Source organism: Notolepis coatsorum, assembly GCF_963971535.1.
Source record: "Notolepis coatsorum genome assembly, chromosome: 1".
Classification (NCBI taxonomy): Eukaryota; Metazoa; Chordata; class Actinopteri; order Aulopiformes; family Paralepididae; genus Notolepis; species Notolepis coatsorum.
This window is the reverse complement of record NC_140165.1, coordinates 190364475-190386306: the sequence shown is the minus strand read 5'-3', so window position 1 is coordinate 190386306 and position 21832 is coordinate 190364475. Positions and strand designations below refer to the sequence as shown.

General features: G+C 47.8%; 1 protein-coding gene across 1 annotated transcript in view; it reads left to right on the top strand.

The window, feature by feature from the left end:
* Positions 1–13173: 13173 nt before the first annotated feature.
* tet1 (tet methylcytosine dioxygenase 1) overlaps positions 13174–21832 on the top strand; it is a gene marked incomplete at both ends in the record, with an annotated part of 81344 nt that continues 72685 nt past the window's right edge. The window contains one exon of the mRNA XM_084308513.1: positions 13174–15556. Coding sequence (XP_084164639.1) covers positions 13174–15556 — 2383 coding nt within the window. The remainder of the gene's footprint in view (positions 15557–21832) is intronic.

Genomic DNA, 21832 nt, shown 5'->3' with positions numbered 1-21832 from the left:
TCTCTCTCTCTCCCTCTCTCTCTGAGTGTCTCTCTCTCTCTCTCTCTGAGTGTCTCTCTCTCTCCCTCTCTCTCTGAGTGTCTCTCTCTCTCCCTCTCTCTCCCTCTCTCTCAGTGTGTGTCTCTCTCTCTCAATAAAATGTTGCTTATTGGCACGACGTAAACATGTACATGTTGCCAAAGCAAATTATTGTACATTAATTAGAAAACAGATATCAATATCAAAGTACAATATCATCAAAACATAAAACATCAAATATTACAGCATAAACGTGCGTCAGGTGATATTTTGCGCGTGGGAGCTAGACCAACATATTTCCAGTTCAACGTGTGGGTTGCTGCGTTGTGTTCTAGATATAATAATAATAATAACTTTATTTGTAGAGCACTTCTCATACAGAAGTTGCAGTTCAAAGTGCTTCACAACAGTAAAAAATACAGGCATGAGCGAGAGCGTAAAGAAGATAGAGAGGTAGCAAGGTGAGGTAAATCACAGTGTTTCACATTAGATCTAGCGTCGCAATAGGCCTCTCTGTTTACAGTTTCATTCAGTAATACAAATAATAAAAATAGAATAGACAGAGTAAAATGCAATTTGATTCAGTTTAAAAATAGGCTAAAAATAATCAAATAGAACGGACAGTAAAAAGTGTGAAAAAATATAGTTGAGTGATTTTCGATCCCAGGGACTCTGACCCGTAGAGGTAGCTTTAAGAAAACAGTAATTGACTAATACGGATAAAAGTAGGTAGGGTAAGAATAGTGCAGGTAAAGTACAATTTGTGTCACGATGTCCCTAATGTTTCATTTAAATGCCTGAGCAAAGAGATTGTCTTTTGCAGATGTCTAGTGAGTTGGCTTCCCTGATGTTTTGGGGTAGTTTGTTCCATAGTTTTGGGGCGTAGTTGATAAAGGCTGCATTACCGATCCTCTTTTGACTGTTTCTGGGAGCCTCTAGTAGTCCAGCAGCTGATGATCGCAGTGTTCTTGCTGGCATGTAATTTATTAGAGTGTTGGCGATGTAGCTAGGTCCCTGTCCATTTAGAGCTTTGTATGTAAGGAGAAGGACCTTAAAGTCAATTCTAAATGTTACAGGAAGCCAGTGCAAGGCAGCTAAGACTGGACTAATGTGCTCTCTCCTTTTGGTTCTAGTTAGCAGTCGGGCTGCAGAGTTTTGGATTAGCTGAAGCCTCTCTGTGGTTTTCTTAGGGAGACCTGTGAAAAGAACGATGTTTTGGTCACTTTGTTAATATGAGAATTGAGGTTCAGTTCTGACGGCTGATGTTCTGATGATGCGTACCAAGTCACACGCAGAACGGTGCAGACAGGGAAACGATGTCATTGAGGGCGGCGGTGAATTTAGCTTGAGCCAAAGAATTAAATGGGACCTTGTTTTTCAAAAACGGATGAAGTTGTGCACGGGGGGGGGGGGGGGGGGGGGGGCGTAATAGCAACGGATCGCTACACGGACGTGGCGGGATTTGAACTCTGGACCTATCGTTTTGGAGCTTGGCGCCCTGCCAACTGAGCTAAACCTCGTCTGCCGAAGTGAGTCGACCCCCGTGGCATCTCAGGGGGGTCGTCATTTAAATTGGAATAGGGCGAAAAGTATACATAGCATGGCTTAACTATTTGCAGCTTCAGAATCCAGACAATCACACGGACATTTTGAAGTGTAATATGCCTTCCTCTCTTCAAAAGTGTAGGAGAGGTGGCGAGTTAAAATCACAACATTGATTCGGTCATCTTCTGCTTCAAGCGTGGCTCCATTGGTCTCGGGGGGGGGGGGGGGGGGTCGTGGTTCAACCTGTCACGCGGTGAGACATACACATCAGAGCTCAGTTCTTTTTTGATTTCACGAATCCCAAGAGTCATGTGAACGTTTTTATTAGTGCTGTCAATCGATTAAAATATTTAATCTGGGCGCCCAAGTGGCGAACCATGTAACACGCTGCGTCGCGAAGCGGCCGACCCGGGTTCGATTCCCCGACCCGGCGTCCTTTGCCGAATGTCTTCCCCCCCGCTCCGTCTCCCGTTCTTCCTCTCTCTCTCTCTCTCTCTCTCTCTCTCTCTCTCTCTACCGGACTGCCCGGTAGTACAAACAAATAAAAAATATCTACCAAAAAACATAATTAAAAAAAATAATAATAATATTTAATCTGATTAATCGCATGATTGTCCATAGCAAATTAATCGATTTTTTTGTATCTACCTTAAACAGATCTTTTTCAAGTTCCAAGTTTTAATACTCTTATCAACATGAGAGTCAACAAATGCTTGCTTTATGCAGCCATTTAACACAAAAGGATGACCCTCATGCATTGCAAATTTGCATCAAATTCAAAACAGAGTGATGCACAAAATAACTTAAAAGAAAATAATAATTTAAAACAATGAATAAAGTGCGCATGAAATAATAGGGGAAAGAAAACGTTGGGAACTTGTTACATTCACCCACACAAGGGCTGAGGACTCACACCCCCCCCCCTCTCTCTCTCACACACACTCTCCCAGCTCTTTCTCTCTTGCCCCCTCCTCATCTCTCTCACCCCCCTCTCTCTCTCTATATATCTCACACACACACACACTCACACACACACACACACACTTTGAGTCAGAAACAATGAGAGCATCAATAATACACCTGAGTGAAGTCTAGTAAACAAATAAATCGTGAGTTAAAAAAAATAGTGGCGTTAATAGAATCGGGCGTTAATACCGCGTTAACTTTGACAGCCTTAGTTTTTGTATATACTATGTATATGAGTTGTGAAAGTGGAAGAGGGATGGCAGTTTAGAACATTTTTCATTTTCCAAAATGCACCTCTCCCCACTCTAAAATTGGTGAAATTGTGCAGAAGACCAAAAGTGCACCTTGCATGCTGCAATCCAAAACCAGTTTTGAACTCTGCGCGAGCATGAGCACCCTGCATGGGAATCCATTGCTAGAATAACTTTGAAAATCTGACATATTACCACGTTTCGTGCAGATTGGGGAGAAGCTGTAGGAGGAGTACCATTCTTTTTTTTTTTTGATCCACTTTTTCTCCCATTTTCTATATTTTTCTCCCATCCCAATTTCGTATCATCCAATTCAACCCTCCCCTGTCACGAACGCTATTTCTTGCCTCCCACAAGCCGGCTGCAATGTGGACTAAGTCATACATAGCACAAGTCCCCTCCGGTACTTGAGGTAACAGCAGTCGCATCTTTTCACCTGCGCAGCTCGACCTCTCAGTGTCGAGGAGTGACGCGTGGGAGGCTCACGCTGCCCCCGACACTTCCTGATTCTACTGCGCAGGCGCACCAACCGACTTGTAGGAGTCGCTTGTTCACAACGTTCGATCCCCACCCTTCAGTTTTCCCTCCCCGTAATACGGCCAATGTGTATTACTGCGGACGACCAGCCAAACTGAAAAACAATGTGGAGAGCTGGAAGGAGGAGTACCATTCTAAGGGTTCTTCACAAAATGCTAAATGGCGGCAATCCAATATTCCAACGGTACCTTGTTTTTGAAAATCTGACTCGCGCTTATCAAAGGTTGTGTGCATAAATGCACCTCCAACTTTGACACGTTGGTGGCGCTAGAGTGTTGGAGCTGGGGTCATGGGACTGTGCCGAATCGGTCTGCCAATTTTCATAACTCTCTGCCATACGGTTCTATGGGCTGCCATGGACTCCAACGGCAGAAGAAGAAGAAGAAGAAGAAGAAGAAGAAGAAGAAGAAGAAGAAGAAGAAGAAGAAGAAGAAGAAGAAGAAGAAGAAGAAGAAGAAGAAACGGTACAAAGCTTCACTTCACTACAATACGGGGAGAGAGCTGAGTCCACCGGACGTGTAATAATATAATAATTGACACATTGCCTGGATTGTTCTGTGTTTTCTCTGTACTTTATTTCTTTTTTTTTATCAAATTTTGTCATTCTTTTTTCACATGAAAACAAGACAAAACACAATACAGTAATCATAATAATAGTAAACAAGACTTCACAGGGAGATAACAGCAACAATAATAACAATACAGTACTGAATTCTGCCATCCGGACACATGCAATTTGAAATATGATTATAGAATATAGAATATCAGGCCTAAAATGGTTATGCGATTAAAATGTGATTAATTAGATGAATTAATTACAAATCCTGAATCTATCTGTGATTCAGATTCAGATTCAGAGTATTTATTTGCCACATAGAATCATACAATCAGAGTTTCCTCATTACACAATCATAAATATCATACCATGGACAAAAGGAGCAGGAAGAAGAATAAATCTTATAGTTACCTGCCCCTTATTCCTAAACTAAACAAGTATTTACTTAATGGTCGGCGTACAACCTAATTTGCACAAATAATAATTTATACCATTATACAAGAAACACACAATCCACAGTTAAACAAGAAAAAATTAAATAATAATAATAACTAGACAATTCCGCGCGGGGGAAATTGTGAAAGTGTGGGTGACGCCTGTGCACCGCCGGCCAACGGGAGAGGCTCTGTATTGTCTCTATGACAAACGGTTCAAAGGATACAAAAAGGGGGCGTGGCCTAATGATCGGGGGAGTGGTCAACATAGACCATTTGAAGACCATTTGAAATTTTTCTGACTTTTCCGGGTTTTAGAAATGTTTCTGACTTTTCCGAGTTTTTTTAATTTTTCTGACTTTTCCGAGTTTTTGAAATTTTTCGAACTTTTCAGAGTTTTTGAAAATTTTCAGATTTTCTCGAGTTTTTGACATTTTTCGGACTTTTCAGTTTTTGAATTTTTTCTGATTTTTCCGAGTTTAAAAAAAAATTCGGACTTATCCGAGTTTTTGAAATGTTTCAGACTTTTCCGAGTTTTGGAAATTTTTCAGGACTAAGGGGGTGTGGCCTAAGGGGGCGTGGTCTAAGTATTGGGGGAGTGGTCAACATCGACCAATGAAAGAGGATATCCCTACCGAGTACAATGGCACAACCCGCAAGTCTCTACGACAAACGGTTCAAGAGATACACTGAGGGGTGTGTCCTAAGGGGGCGTGGTCTAAGGATCAGGGGAGTGGTCAACATCGACCAATGAAAGAGGATATCCCTACCGAGTACAATGGAACAACCCGCAAGTCTCTACGACAAACGGTTCAAGAGATACACTAAGGGGGTGTGGCCTAAGGGGGCGTGGTCTAAGGATCGGGGGAGTGGTCAACATCGACCAATGAAAGGTGGTCAACATCGACCAATGAAAGAGGATATCCCTACTGAGTACAATGACACAACCCGCAAGACAGAGGGCGCTGTCAAGCAATTCAGGGGAGGTCATTGGCAGGTCAGCTGTTCCCTTGAGCCATGAGCCACACAGCTGTTAGGCTGATGCAATCATGCATCAGGTGATGCAATCACTAATGACTTTGCATTTTCACTTTGAATGTATTCCAATGGGGGCAGATGCATGACTGCATTGTCACGATGACCAAACCATAAGAGATGAAGCGTTGTGACTCGCACATGAGCACTTCAAAAAGTAGGCGAATGGTTGTGTGCGATATTGTGGCATTCCGTCGACAATTGTGGCCTTGGTGGCGATCGGAACAGAAGGGGGAAAAAGCTCAAAAATCATCATATTTCTAGAGTGGGAATACATTGGTGTCTATGGGGAGGAGAACCTTCAAACAAATGGTCATCAGTTGAGATAGAAATGTCCAATTCCATTTATTTTTCTTTTGTGAGCGAACAGACAGCCGTGTCATCGTTTTGATGTGTTTTTTTCTACGTCCAAAATTTAGATCACTCTCGCAATTTACCCAAGGTAGTGGAAAAAAAATTATTTCAGCTCCCGCACTCTAACTTGCAATGCATTTCCAATGGGACCGAAATGTTCCCGTTTAAAGTCGATTTGTAGCCAAATGGCGGCAATCCAATATTCCAACGGTACCTTGTTTTTGAAAATCTGACTCGCACTTATCAAAGGTTGTGTGCATAAATGCACCTCCAACTTTGACACGTTGGTGGCGCTAGAGTGTTGGAGCTGGGGTCATGGGACTGTGCCGAATCGGTCTGCCAATTTTCATAACTCTGCCATACGGTTCTATGGGCTGCCATGGACTCCAACGGCAGAAGAAGAAGAAGAAGAAGAAGAAGAAGAAGAAGAAGAAGAAGAAGAAGAAGAAGAAGAAGAAGAAGAAGAAGAAACGGTACAAAGCTTCACTTCACTACAATACGGGGAGAGAGCTGAGTCCACCGGACGTGTAATAATATAATAATTGACACATTCCCCCGGATTGTTCTGTGTTTTCTCTGTACTTTATTTCTTTTTTTTTATCAAATTTTGTCATTCTTTTTTCACATGAAAACAAGACAAAACACAATACAGTAATCATAATAATAGTAAACAAGACTTCACAGGGAGATAACAGCAACAATAATAACAATACAGTACTGAATTCTGCCATCCGGACACATGCAATTTGAAATATGATTATAGAATATAGAATATCAGGCCTAAAATGGTTATGCGATTAAAATGTGATTAATTAGATGAATTAATTACAAATCCTGAATCTATCTGTGATTCAGATTCAGATTCAGAGTATTTATTTGCCACATAGAATCATACAATCAGAGTTTCCTCATTACACAATCATAAATATCATACCATGGACAAAAGGAGCAGGAAGAAGAATAAATCTTATAGTTACCTGCCCCTTATTCCTAAACTAAACAAGTATTTACTTAATGGTCGGCGTACAACCTAATTTGCACAAATAATAATTTATACCATTATACAAGAAACACACAATCCACAGTTAACACTTTGACTGCCAGGGGGCGTCTTTAGACGTCTTTGCTGGCGATGCTAAAGTTGCCGGGGGACGCTTTACGTCGTCTTTATATCAATATTTCAAAAATCTGCGATCTGATCCATAATGTCCCTCCGCTGGCCTGAGACACAAGTGTGATCTCCTCTCAATCCTCTAGCGGTTCAAGACCGCCATCTGGTGGCCGATCGGCAGATCGAAACCGGATGTCAACCTTTAACCCGGTAGGACTCACTCCATATGGGGTCCGGGCACTCGCTAATGTTAGAGAGACTCCGTCTTCACACAGTGAACATCGATCGCTGTAAATAATTCAAAAAAACAACATGATTTGGACGTATATATTATTATACAACCTGGAAATGGACCGACTATTTCAACATCCCATAATGGAAAACTGTCTACCCCACGCTGATCGCCCAACGGCCCGCGGAGACTGGGGTGAGTTTTAGCGTGTAATATTACCGTGTTCGACACTAACTGCTATGATGAACATTTGACCCACATTAGATGATTGGTATAACGCTGCCCACGGAATTATAAACGCCCCCTCGCCCATCCGGTCAACATCAGATGACGTGTAGTAACTTCTAGAAGTACGTCTAGTTGGAATTTTTTATATCGCCCCGATTGCCATCAAACTGTATTTCATCATCAATATAATGCATTTGGGGCTATATATCACGTTCTGGAGAAAGCTGCAGAAAGAGATGAAAACATACTTATACATTAGACCATACTTTACTATGAATATGTGAATGAAAAAGTTTAACGTTGCTACACAATGAACAATACATATAGGACTTTGAATGGGCCCTAATAATGGCAATGTAGCAATAGAATTTAAAAAGTTATAGCCCTGCAAAGAAGGGGACTTTCTCCATAGACAAATAGCGCTGGCAATCTATGGTATATCATTAATTTAACCTTAGGCAACCAAAGTGTTAAACAAGAAAAAATTAAATAATAATAATAACTAGACAATTCCGCGCGGGGGAAATTGTGAAAGTGTGGGTGACGCCTGTGCACCGCCGGCCAACGGGAGAGGCTCTGTATTGTCTCTATGACAAACGGTTCAAAGGATACAAAAAGGGGGCGTGGCCTAATGATCGGGGGAGTGGTCAACATAGACCATTTGAAGACCATTTGACATTTTTCTGACTTTTCCGGGTTTTAGAAATGTTTCTGACTTTTCCGAGTTTTTTGAATTTTTCTGACTTTTCCGAGTTTTTGAAATTTTTCGAACTTTTCAGAGTTTTTTAAATTTTTCAGATTTTCTCGAGTTTTTGACATTTTTCGGACTTTTCAGTTTTTGAATTTTTTCAGATTTTTCCGAGTTTAAAAAAAAATTCGGACTTATCCGAGTTTTTGAAATGTTTCAGACTTTTCCGAGTTTTGGAAATTTTTCAGGACTAAGGGGGTGTGGCCTAAGGGGGCGTGGTCTAAGTATTGGGGGAGTGGTCAACATCGACCAATGAAAGAGGATATCCCTACCGAGTACAATGGCACAACCCGCAAGTCTCTACGACAAACGGTTCAAGAGATACACTGAGGGGTGTGTCCTAAGGGGGCGTGGTCTAAGGATCAGGGGAGTGGTCAACATCGACCAATGAAAGAGGATATCCCTACCGAGTACAATGGAACAACCCGCAAGTCTCTACGACAAACGGTTCAAGAGATACACTAAGGGGGTGTGGCCTAAGGGGGCGTGGTCTAAGGATCGGGGGAGTGGTCAACATCGACCAATGAAAGGTGGTCAACATCGACCAATGAAAGAGGATATCCCTACTGAGTACAATGACACAACCCGCAAGACAGAGGGCGCTGTCAAGCAATTCAGGGGAGGTCATTGGCAGGTCAGCTGTTCCCTTGAGCCATGAGCCACACAGCTGTTAGGCTGATGCAATCATGCATCAGGTGATGCAATCACTAATGACTTTGCATTTTCACTTTGAATGTATTCCAATGGGGGCAGATGCATGACTGCATTGTCACGATGACCAAACCATAAGAGATGAAGCGTTGTGACTCGCACATGAGCACTTCAAAAAGTAGGCGAATGGTTGTGTGCGATATTGTGGCATTCCGTCGACAATTGTGGCCTTGGTGGCGATCGGAACAGAAGGGGGAAAAAGCTCAAAAATCATCATATTTCTAGAGTGGGAATACATTGGTGTCTATGGGGAGGAGAACCTTCAAACAAATGGTCATCAGTTGAGATAGAAATGTCCAATTCCATTTATTTTTCTTTTGTGAGCGAACAGACAGCCGTGTCATCGTTTTGATGTGTTTGTTTTTTTTCTACGTCCAAAATTTAGATCACTCTCGCAATTTACCCAAGGTAGTGGAAAAAAAATTATTTCAGCTCCCGCACTCTAACTTGCAATGCATTTCCAATGGGACCGAAATGTTCCCGTTTAAAGTCGATTTGTAGCCAAATGGCGGCAATCCAATATTCCAACGGTACCTTGTTTTTGAAAATCTGACTCGCGCTTATCAAAGGTTGTGTGCATAAATGCACCTCCAACTTTGACACGTTGGTGGCGCTAGAGTGTTGGAGCTGGGGTCATGGGACTGTGCCGAATCGGTCTGCCAATTTTCATAACTCTCTGCCATACGGTTCTATGGGCTGCCATGGACTCCAACGGCAGAAGAAGAAGAAGAAGAAGAAGAAGAAGAAGAAGAAGAAGAAGAAGAAGAAGAAGAAGAAGAAGAAGAAACGGTACAAAGCTTCACTTCACTACAATACGGGGAGAGAGCTGAGTCCACCGGACGTGTAATAATATAATAATTGACACATTCCCCCGGATTGTTCTGTGTTTTCTCTGTACTTTATTTCTTTTTTTTTATCAAATTTTGTCATTCTTTTTTCACATGAAAACAAGACAAAACACAATACAGTAATCATAATAATAGTAAACAAGACTTCACAGGGAGATAACAGCAACAATAATAACAATACAGTACTGAATTCTGCCATCCGGACACATGCAATTTGAAATATGATTATAGAATATAGAATATCAGGCCTAAAATGGTTATGCGATTAAAATGTGATTAATTAGATGAATTAATTACAAATCCTGAATCTATCTGTGATTCAGATTCAGATTCAGAGTATTTATTTGCCACATAGAATCATACAATCAGAGTTTCCTCATTACACAATCATAAATATCATACCATGGACAAAAGGAGCAGGAAGAAGAATAAATCTTATAGTTACCTGCCCCTTATTCCTAAACTAAACAAGTATTTACTTAATGGTCGGCGTACAACCTAATTTGCACAAATAATAATTTATACCATTATACAAGAAACACACAATCCACAGTTAAACAAGAAAAAATTAAATAATAATAATAACTAGACAATTCCGCGCGGGGGAAATTGTGAAAGTGTGGGTGACGCCTGTGCACCGCCGGCCAACGGGAGAGGCTCTGTATTGTCTCTATGACAAACGGTTCAAAGGATACAAAAAGGGGGCGTGGCCTAATGATCGGGGGAGTGGTCAACATAGACCATTTGAAGACCATTTGACATTTTTCTGACTTTTCCGGGTTTTAGAAATGTTTCTGACTTTTCCGAGTTTTTTGAATTTTTCTGACTTTTCCGAGTTTTTGAAATTTTTCGAACTTTTCAGAGTTTTTGAAATTTTTCAGATTTTCTCGAGTTTTTGACATTTTTCGGACTTTTCAGTTTTAGAATTTTTTCTGATTTTTCCGAGTTTAAAAAAAAATTCGGGCTTATCCGAGTTTTTGAAATGTTTCAGACTTTTCCGAGTTTTGGAAATTTTTCAGGGCTAAGGGGGTGTGGCCTAAGGGGGCGTGGTCTAAGTATTGGGGGAGTGGTCAACATCGACCAATGAAAGAGGATATCCCTACCGAGTACAATGGCACAACCCGCAAGTCTCTACGACAAACGGTTCAAGAGATACACTGAGGGGTGTGTCCTAAGGGGGCGTGGTCTAAGGATCAGGGGAGTGGTCAACATCGACCAATGAAAGAGGATATCCCTACCGAGTACAATGGAACAACCCGCAAGTCTCTACGACAAACGGTTCAAGAGATACACTAAGGGGGTGTGGCCTAAGGGGGCGTGGTCTAAGGATCGGGGGAGTGGTCAACATCGACCAATGAAAGGTGGTCAACATCGACCAATGAAAGAGGATATCCCTACTGAGTACAATGACACAACCCGCAAGACAGAGGGCGCTGTCAAGCAATTCAGGGGAGGTCATTGGCAGGTCAGCTGTTCCCTTGAGCCATGAGCCACACAGCTGTTAGGCTGATGCAATCATGCATCAGGTGATGCAATCACTAATGACTTTGCATTTTCACTTTGAATGTATTCCAATGGGGGCAGATGCATGACTGCATTGTCACGATGACCAAACCATAAGAGATGAAGCGTTGTGACTCGCACATGAGCACTTCAAAAAGTAGGCGAATGGTTGTGTGCGATATTGTGGCATTCCGTCGACAATTGTGGCCTTGGTGGCGATCGGAACAGAAGGGGGAAAAAGCTCAAAAATCATCATATTTCTAGAGTGGGAATACATTGGTGTCTATGGGGAGGAGAACCTTCAAACAAATGGTCATCAGTTGAGATAGAAATGTCCAATTCCATTTATTTTTCTTTTGTGAGCGAACAGACAGCCGTGTCATCGTTTTGATGTGTTTTTTTTTTTTCTACGTCCAAAATTTAGATCACTCTCGCAATTTACCCAAGGTAGTGGAAAAAAAATTATTTCAGCTCCCGCACTCTAACTTGCAATGCATTTCCAATGGGACCGAAATGTTCCCGTTTAAAGTCGATTTGTAGCCAAACGGTGAAACTTTCCGAGTTTGAATAGCGCTGTTGCCATAGGCAAGCCGGTCGTTTTGATACCTTTCACGTGCGAACGCTCTGGCATGAGTGGTGTTTGCAAAATCGGTGGAATAAAGAAAGAAAGAAAGAAAGAAAAATAGTATAGATTACTATAGTGTGGGTGGCAACCTGGCTTCGCCAGGTCGCTTAATCATTTTAGGCAACCAGCTTGCGTCTAGCCACGCCCCCGCGGCGATGCGGCAGCGGCAGAGCGGAGCGGCATTATGCAGCCGTAATCCGCCCTCTTTTAACATTGACGGTTAGCTCAACTGGTTCGCCGCCTTGCTGTGGAGCCTGTGGTGCGTTGGTGACAAGATCGAATCCCTTCAATCTTTTTTTTTTTTTTTTAACGTGCATTCTTTCGCCGGTTAAGTTTAAGCATTGTTTCGGAGCTGGTTAAGGTTAGAAGGGTTAAGTTTAGGCATTGTTTCGGAGTTGGTTAAGGTTAGAAGGGTTAAGTTTAGGCATTGTTTCGGAGCTGGTTAAGGTTAGAAGGGTTAAGTTTAGGCATTGTTTCGGAGTTGGTTAAGGTTAGAAGGGTTAAGTTTAGGCATTGTTTCGGAGTTGGTTAAGGTTAGGGTTAAGTTTAGGCATTGTTTCGGAGTTGGTTAAGGTTAGGGTTAAGTTTAGGCGCTGTTTCGGAGTTGGTTAAGGTTAGAAGGGTTAAGTTTAAGCATTGTTTCGGAGCTGGTTAAGGTTAGAGTTTGTCACAGAGCATGGCAATAGAATGCAGCCTATTTCCGCACTGCCGCTGTCTCGCGCTGCCGCGGTAACATGGGCGTCTTGGCCAATCAGAGAAACGCTGAACACAAGTTGGTTCCCTAAAATGTTGACGCCGCCAGGTCACCCACACTAATAATAATAAAGAATAAAGAATTAAAAAAAAGAGAAAAAAAAAGAAAATATCTCACTATTCAGATCACATTTGATTTTCATACTGACTAAATATATTTTTTTTATAATTTTTTTGAATTGATAAACACTATTACATCCCTTAAGCTCGCTATGGAGAGAATTCCACATCTTTACACCAATAACTGATAGATAGATTAATCTATCTGTGGTGAATCTATCTTCCTCTCTCTCTCTCTCTCTCTCTCTCCCCTCTCTCTCTTCCTCTCACTCACTGTCTCTCTCTCTCTCTCTCTCTCCCCTCTCTCTCTTCCTCTCACTCACTGTCTCTCTCTCTCTCCCCTCTCTCTCTCTCCCCTCTCTCTCTCTCCCCTCTCTCTCTTCCTCTCACTCACTGTCTCTCTCTCTCTCTCTCCCCTCTCTCTCTTCCTCTCACTCACTGTCTCTCTCTCTCTCCCCTCTCTCTCTCTCCCCTCTCTCTCTTCCTCTCACTCACTGTCTCTCTCTCTCTCTCTCTCCCCTCTCTCTCTTCCTCTCACTCACTGTCTCTCTCTCTCTCCCCTCTCTCTCTTCCTCTCACTCACTGTCTCTCTCTCTCTCCCCTCTCTCTCTCTCCCCTCTCTCTCTCTCAGGTTCTAAATGGCAGAGGCAGCGCCCAGATGGAGGATCCCCACTCGGCAGCAGAGGAGGATGAGCGGGAGGAAGGTCACGTACCTCACACGCACACTCCCCCGGCCCCACCCCCGGCCCCGCCCCCAGCTCCGCCCCCGGACCCAGCCCCGCCCCTGACCTCGGCCCCACCCCCGGAGCAAGACGCATGGCCGGCGGTCATCAAGAGAGAGCCGGATCAGACCGACCGCGCGCTCCACCAACACTCCTCCTCTGCGTCCCCTCAGAACGGCCCCCGCCTGTGGAAACCCGCTCGAGAGGCCGCCGGGCCCCTCCCCTCCGACCCCAGGCCCCTCCCCTCCGACCCCAGGCCCCTCCCCTCCGACCCCAGGCCCCTCCCCTCCGACCCCGGGCCCCGACCTCCAAGGACCACAGTCGTGTCGGAGCCTCAGAGGACCGCGGTGACCGCCACCCCTAAGAGCGGACACGAGGCCCCTCCCCTCCGACCCCGGGCCCCTCCCCTCCGACCTGAGGCCCCTCCCCCCGAAGAAGACGTCCCCCTGAAGAAGATCAAGCTGGAGGAGCGGTGGGTGTGGTCCAGCGGGGACGAGCTGCCCTCGCGGCCGGAAGAGGACGAAGAAGAGGACGATGACGAAGAAGAAGGCGAGGCCTGCGAGGACCCGCTGGCGACGCTGGCCGCCGTGGTGTGTCTCTCCATCACGGAGAGGAAGGGGCTGGAGGAGAAGCTCTTCGGCTCGCGCTCTCCCATCCTGCGCTCCTTCAAGATGGAGCCGCTGGACGAGCGCTCCTTCAAGACGGAGCCGGGGGCCGAGCGCTCCTTCAAGACGGAGCCGGGGGCCGAGCGCTCCTTCAAGATGGAGCCGGGGGGCGGCGGCTGCAGACGCGCGGAGTCGGTGAAGAGCGAAGCCGTGTCTCTGCCGAGCGTGCGCTCTCTGGTGGAGAAGAGGAACCTCAGCTTCGACCAGGCCATCGCCATCGAGGCCCTGACGCAGCTGGCGGCCATACCCTCCCTGACCACGCGGTCCATCAAACAAGAAAGCCCGGACGAACAACCCATCTCCGTTAGCGCCGGCCTCCCCGCGAACCTGGCGATATCCACTCCTCCCCTGCACGGGGCCACCGTCCACAGTAATAAAGTATCGGTCATTAGCTCACACCAGACATCGGTTATACACCCCCCTGTGGCCAGACAGGGGAACGTCATCCAGTGCTCCCGGAGCCCCGGCCACATGGGCAGACTGTCTCTGCAGGACCTCCTGGAGGCCAGCAGCGACGGTGAGAGCGGGCCCTGCCGGCGGGCGGAGCAGGGCTTCGGGTCGCGCGGCATCAAGTCCAAAGACCCCAAGGACGTCGAGAGGAAGTTCAGCACAGGGAGGGAGGCAGAGGGGATTGTGGGCGAAGCGATCAGGAGGAACAGGGACGAGGAGGAGGTGGCGGCCCAGCTGGCCGACCTGGCCTTCGTCATCCAATCGCGTCACTCCCAGCAACACCACCCGCTCAGAGGAACCCCTGTGTCGGCCATCAAGTACAACTACAACTCCCAGCTGCCCCCCGGCCTCAAGAAGACGCCCGTGAAGAAAGTCAAGACGACCCCTGCCAAACCCAGGAAGCGGAGGACGAAAGAGGAGATGGAAGCGGCGGGACTGTCCAAGCGCGGGGGGACGCCTAACGGTAAGACCCCCCCGTCGTACAACAAGGGCCGAGGGAAGGTCCTCCACCCGGCAGGGCAGCCGGCCCTGCACCACAAGAGGAGCCTGTTCCTGCCGCAGGCGCAGATCGACCTGAAGAGGTACCTGGCCGAGGCCCAGGAGGAGAGGAGGCACCTGGCCGAGGCCCCCCAGGAGGAGAGGAGGCACCTGGCCGAGGCCCCCCAGGAGGAGGGGAGGCACCTGGCCGAGGCCCCCCAGGAGGAGAGGAGGCGGTTCCTCTGTGGGCCGCAGGGCGCTCACTACCCCAGGATCCACCACGAGAATCAGCCCTCGCCCTACTCCAACGGTCACCACCACCACCACGGCCCGGAGAACGGTCACTCCGCCGGGGGGCCGGAGTGCGAGAGGCGCTTGCCGTCTCAGGTATCGCAGCACAGCGCCGATCCTGACACCCGCCCCGGCGTTCCCAACCACGCCGCCGGGTTCCGCGGCCTGCCTAACAGCCTCTCCGGGGGGCGGCGGTCCCCCCCCCCCAACCAGCAGGGCTACTACAAGGTGGAGAGGGCGGGGCCCGTCACGGTGCTGTCCACCTCCACCGCCGGGGGGGACGGGGACCCGGACCGCTCCGAGGAGTCCACCCCGACCAAGAACGGGGTCCACGGCTTCCTGGAGTCTCCCATGAACTTCCTGGACACGCCCACCAAGAACCTGCTCAACACGCCCTCCAAGAAGCTGGCCGACCTGCCCTCCTGTGAATGCATGGGTGAGTCGCCGTGGTTACTGTGTGCAAGTGTAGCTGTACAATGAATGAGTCGAGTCGCGTGTATTTCAAAACACCAGTAAACAAACCACCACTTCTCCAGGACGTGAGACAGGTATATACCATACAGGCACCGGCCCAGCGCGCCCACCGGGCGGAGCTGTAGAGCAGCCTGTAACATCTCCCTTCCTTTAGTAAGTAACAACATCAATCCGTGCAGACCTAAGTAGTATCAGAACACCTCAGCAATAACAACCACAATTAAACACAGAACAACAGAATCACAATTTTCCCACATTCCCCATTTCCCTTTTTTTCTTTTACCTTACAGTCCATGTGTGCTGGGGTGCGAGCGTGACTATGTGTGTGTGTGTGTGTGTGTGTGTGTGTGTGTGTGTGTGTGAGACAGTCTCAGTTTGTGTGCGACCTAGAGGTTAAGTCTGTCCGGAGGCCGTAACGGCCTCCCGCTCCGGGAGAAGGCCCGGGCCTGTAACTCACGGCCTGGTGTGTTACCAGTCTGCGGGGAAGACGGCCTCGACCTTACGGCTGATGACTTTGGAGACTCCTCAGGACCGCTGACGACCTCTTCGGCGCTTCCCCCACTCGCAGGCTGCTCTGGGGCCAATTCTGGGTGAACTGACGGCTGGGGAGGGGCCACTTCTGCTGGTCGGAGATCAACCCTGTTGCGGCGATACGCAGTGCCCTCCACGTCGACCAGATAGGACCGGAGTCCCAACTGCTGCAGGCACACGCCTCTCCTCCATCGGCCCGTCCTGTCACCCGGGAGTGGCTTCATCCGTATGGGCCGGCCGACGTTCAGCTCCGGCAGATCCTTCGCCGATCGGTCATACATCAGCTTTGCTGCTTGATGTTTCACTCTCAGCTTGTCCGGGACCCCTGTGACGACCTGAGGTACCAGCAGCTGGTCGGCCACAGGGAGAAGGGTTCTCAGTCTCTGCGACATAAGCCGCTGTGCAGGGCTGCACCGCATACCCTCAGTGGGTGTGTTTCTCCAATGTAAAATGGCCTTCCAGGGGTCCTCTCTGGCCCGGTCTGCCTTTCTGCACAGGCTCTTCACAATTTTTACCGCCGACTCCGCTTTGCCGTTAGCCTTCGGGTGCCTCGGTGAGGACATAACGTGCTCAAAGCCCCACTCCCTCGCAAACGCCCGGAACTCCCCACCGGCAAACTGGCCCCCACCATCAGAAATGGCCCTGTCTGGGACCCCGTGGCGAGCAAACTGTGCCTTGCATCGTCGGATCGTGGTGTCCGCTGACAGGTCAGGGAGCAAGTCGACCTCCCAGAAGTCAGAGTAGTGGTCCACCACGAGAAGGAAGTTCTGTGCTGCATAGCTGTACAGGTCCATGCTTACCAGCTGCCAGGGCCGTGTGGGGAGCGGGTGTGACATCATAGTCTCTTTCTGTTGTTCGTGTGCATACTCACTGCACACGGAGCACTGCTGTACGTAATCTTTGACTTCCCCTTGCATACCGGGCCAGTACAGTGTATCACGAGCCTGTCTGTAGCATGCCTCGGCCCCCACGTGGTTGTAGTGGATCCGTCTCAGCATTTCCGGACGCATAGCTTTCGGAATTATGATGCGCTGACTCCTGTAGAGCACGCCATCCTGTGCACTTATCTCGTCTCTGATGGCCCAATAGTCCCGGATGGCTAAAGGGGTCTCCTCTTTGTGTTCTGGCCATCCCTCCAGCATGACTGACTTGAGTGTTTGCAGACACACATCCTCCTCAGTGTGTGTTTGAATCTGTGCCAGACGTTGGCTGCTGACGTTCAGATAGTCCGCCTGCCGAATGGCCGCCGTGTCCCACTGCTCCTGCCGCATGCTGCAGACCATTTCCCGTCTGTACAGTGTATCTGTTCTCTGTGGTGGGGTGGTGGCTCTGCTGAGCGTGTCACTTATGTACATTTCAGGGCCTGGCTTGTACACCACCGCCAGGGAGTAGTTCTGCAGTGTGAGGAGCAACGGGCGGTGGGCGGTCTCTGCAGTCACATCGCCCCTCCCATATAGGTAGTAGTGGAAGCGTTGACAGGCGAATACGATGCTTAGGCACTCCTTTTGTATCTGTGCATAATTTTGCTCCGTTTGGGTCAATGCACGAGAGGCGAACGCGACAGGCTGTCCCCCCTGAAGCAAGCAGCAGCCCAGACCCGTCTGACTGGAGTCGCTCTGTACGGTGACCGGCTTGTGGACGTCATAGTACCTTAGGACTGGCACCGCCGTGGTCAGAGCCTTGATTTCCTTCATGGCGGCCTCATGTTTGGGCAGCCAGTGCCACATCACGTCTTTGTCGAGCAGTCTCCTCAGAGGCTCACATACCGCTGACAAGCGTGGCGAGAATCTCGACAGATAGTTCACAAACCCGACACATCGCTGGACCCCTTTTGCGTCTGTGGGGTTTGGCATGTCCAGAACCGCCCTGACCTTGTCAGGGTCAACCTTGAGGCCCTCTGCGGACAGTATGTGGCCGTGGAAGCGGACCTCCTTCATTCGAAACTGCAGCTTCTTCAGGCCCAGCCTCAGCTTTACCTCTCTGCATCTGTCCATCAGAGCGATGAGGTTCGTGTCATGGTCGTGGTTGGCCTCATCCTCGGTGTCCCCACAGCCAACTATGAGGATATTATCGGCTATGGGCTCAATCCCCGTCAAGCCAGCCAGCAGCTCATGCTGCTTTCTTTGGTACAGCTCTGGAGCCACTGACACACCGAGAGGGAGTTTCAGCCAACGTTTCCTACCCCACGGTGTCCAGAACGTTGTCATCAGGCTGCTCTCTTCGTCCAAACGGCACTGTAAAAATGCATCCCGTGCATCCACCCGCGTGAATATACGTGCCTTTGGCAGCTTATACAGCACGTCATCCAAAGTGGGCATCAGGTAATGGGACCGTTTCAGAGCACGGTTAAGGGGCTTTGGGTCTATACACAGTCTCAATTTGTCTGGCTTTTTTACTATGACTAGATTGCTAATCCAGTCCGTGGGTCGAGTGACTGTGGTCAAGTGCCCATCCTCTTCATATTTATCCAGCTGTGCTTTAACAGCTGCCTTCAGGGCCACTGGAACGTTCCTGGGAGCACACTGCACAGGCGCCACCGTGCTGTCCAGCTCGAAGTGAATATCACCGGGCAGAGACTCAGCAGGGCTGGTGAACACATCATGGTAGGTGCTGACGAGCCACTCTTTGGTCAGTGACACCTTCCTGCAGTGCTCCACCTTATTCAGCTCCTCAGGAATGGTGAAGCGTATCAGACCAAGCCTCTCACATGTCTCCCCCGAAAGCAAGGGCCTCTGGCCAGTATGTACGACTTCAAAGTCCAGTCTGTGCGTCTTACCCCTAATGACGCATTGTGTGCTGTACACCCCCAACGAGCTCATCCACTCACTGTTGTAGAGTTTCAGTTTGATGAAGCTCTTCTGAAGGGGTGTTCTAGGTGCCAGTCTTGTCTTGTCCTTGACGCTCATCACATTGCATGTGGCTCCCGAGTCGAGCTGGCACCTTTGGAGGCCTCTTGGCAGTGGTAGGTTGACAAACCACTTTTTGTGTGTTCACAGCCCCCACGCTCTCTGCTGTGTACACGTCTCTCTCCTCCTGGTCCCTGTCCTCCAGTTCCCCTGGCCATGGGTCATCCACATTTAACTGGCGAGCCTGCTGGCCTCTTTTCATGCATACTTTTGCAAAATGGTTAGCCGTGCCACATGAGCGGCATGATTTACCAAAGGCGGGGCACTGGTCTCGCCCACGTTTGTGCCGTGTGCCACAGTACTTGCACTCACCAGTGTGTCTCATGTTCTGTGGCTGTGCCGATGTGTTGGCCTCGGATGGCCTGCTGGCAGGCCTCCGTCCATATCGCTGCCCTTGTGTGGCGTTAACGCTGTCCCCAGGCCCGGAGCTGCCGCTGCCCAGAGACATGGTCTTTAACCTACTGTCCATGACCTCAGCTGCCCGGAAAATAATGATGGCCTCATCCAATTTAAGGTCCTTTTCTCTTAATAAGCGACGTCTAGCGCCCTCATCAGTTATCCCTAGGACAAGCCTGTCCCTTATGAGTTCATCTTTAACACTTTGATTACCGGCCATTAACATGGTAAAACGTGGTTAAATGCCACCACCCACTTCAATGATAGCGTTGTGAACGCATAAGCTCTGTCTTAAATTATGGCTATGTGTCTAATCTGCCCGTCGTTTATCAACGACTTGTTTGCAGTCAATTTTGTCGAAACGGATTGTTTTTTTAATCGCTTCATTTCCGTTTTATAGCATTTTGAAAAGCCCTCGTTTTCAAGGAAAATATAAAGATCCCTTGATAAAAGGCATTTACTGGAATATTCTGGAATACACATAAACGTTGACATTTTTCGGCCTATTTATGAATAGTTTTTCAAATAAACGCTAGATTATCGATAGTATATGTGTACTTATGCACGCTATAGAAGCGGGCTGAAATATCGATTATCTCATTTCCTGATCGCTCGCACAGCCACACAGCCACATACACACATAGGGCAAACACTGATATATAGGTGAAAACAGCTCTGATTATCCCAAGACTGGTCAAATAAATTCCTTACCTTAGATCAGATGTTATCCAAAAAGATTATTCCAATTCCTGATCGCCATTCCAAATATCGTTCACGCTTATTGATTACAGTGTTGGGTACTGTAAATACATAATCCACGCGTTTTCCGGGCCGGCGAGCACAATGGATTCTTCAGTTGGCTTGAGGGGAAAGTAAAATGAGGAAACTGCCCCCCCCCCCCCCCCCCCCCCTTCATCAGTCTAAAGTAATGGGGTGCAGTACCACAGGGAGAGACGATAGGGGGCGGTATCTTCCCAATTGAGCTCTCCCAATGAGAGACTCTGCAGCACTAACCTGAGGCTCGATTGATGAAATATGAATTAAAATCGCCAATAAAAAAAAAATACGACAAACAAACGCTATATAGCGTTGGCGGGCACTCTAAGGTCGGCATGAACTAACGACAAAACTCGTCGCTGGCATCCAAAGTGTTAATAGCTCCATATTCACAAGAGGCAGCCTTTTCTCTCAGTCTTGTAACAAAAGCATCAAACAGCTCTCCATCCTCCTGTTTCAAGTTGCCAAAAAACGTACCTCTCGAATATCACGTTCTTAGCTGGTGTGAAGTATCGCTGCAGTGCTGTCAGAACAGCCCCCACATATTTTTGTTGCTCCACGGTGAGTCCCAGGTTGTGTTTATAAATATGACGACAGTCGTTCCCCATTAACCGTCTGAGCGCCGCCGCCTGTACTGGCTTTTCCTTCTCGCTGAGCCCGGTCGCAAGCAGATAGTCCTCGAACTCTGCTTGAAAGCTCACCCAGTTGCCGTGAATGTCCCCCGTCATCTTCATTGGCTCCGGAGGCGGGACGCTGGATGCCATTGTCGCCACCAAAACTCTCACCCAAACAACACATAAACGTCTGCTGTTATTGCAAACAGCTGTTTCAGCGACGGGCCGTATGTAGATCCTCTTTGGGTCCTAGTCAAACTTCTGACACCGTGTTTGCAGGAGTAGCTGTACAATGAATGAGTCGAGTCGAGTTGTGTCTCAATGCCGTGTATTGCAAAACACCAGTAAACAAACCACACCCTCTCCAGGACGTGAGACAGGTATATACCGTACAGGCACCGGCCCAGCACGGCCACCGGGCGGAGCTGTAGAGCAGCCTGTAACAGTTACCTGCATAAACAAACTGTTTTTTTTGTCACACCGTCTAACGTTGAAGTCATTGCGTGTCTTTTCCTGGAGATCATGTTTTTCGCGCGCGTCATCGATCGCTTTTCGCAATCGGTGACTAGAAAGCATTATCGGAATTCCCCAATCTCATATTTATACTGAATATTGGCCGATACCGATTGCTGGCCGATCGATCGGTCCCTAGTGTCGGGGATTCCCACCATGCTCAGATCCTCTCTGAAAGAGGGGGATCCGTCGCGACAAATCATTTAGTTCTATTCAGATGTTGATTTCTTTTATAGTTTAATTAGGCAAAAGTATTAAAAAGAGAGAGAGAGGGCGGCTGGGTGGCGCAGCGGACATTGCGCTCCTCACCAACGCAAGAGACACCAGGTTCGACTCCGGCTGTTCTCTCTGTAATGTCCTTTTTTTTATCTACTTTTTCTCCCCATTTTCTATTTTTCTCCCATCCCAATTTCGTATTATCCAATTCAGTGTAATACAGCAACACATCCCAACGCATTCATACTCATCAACAGGGATTTTAATCACGTCAAAATAACCAGG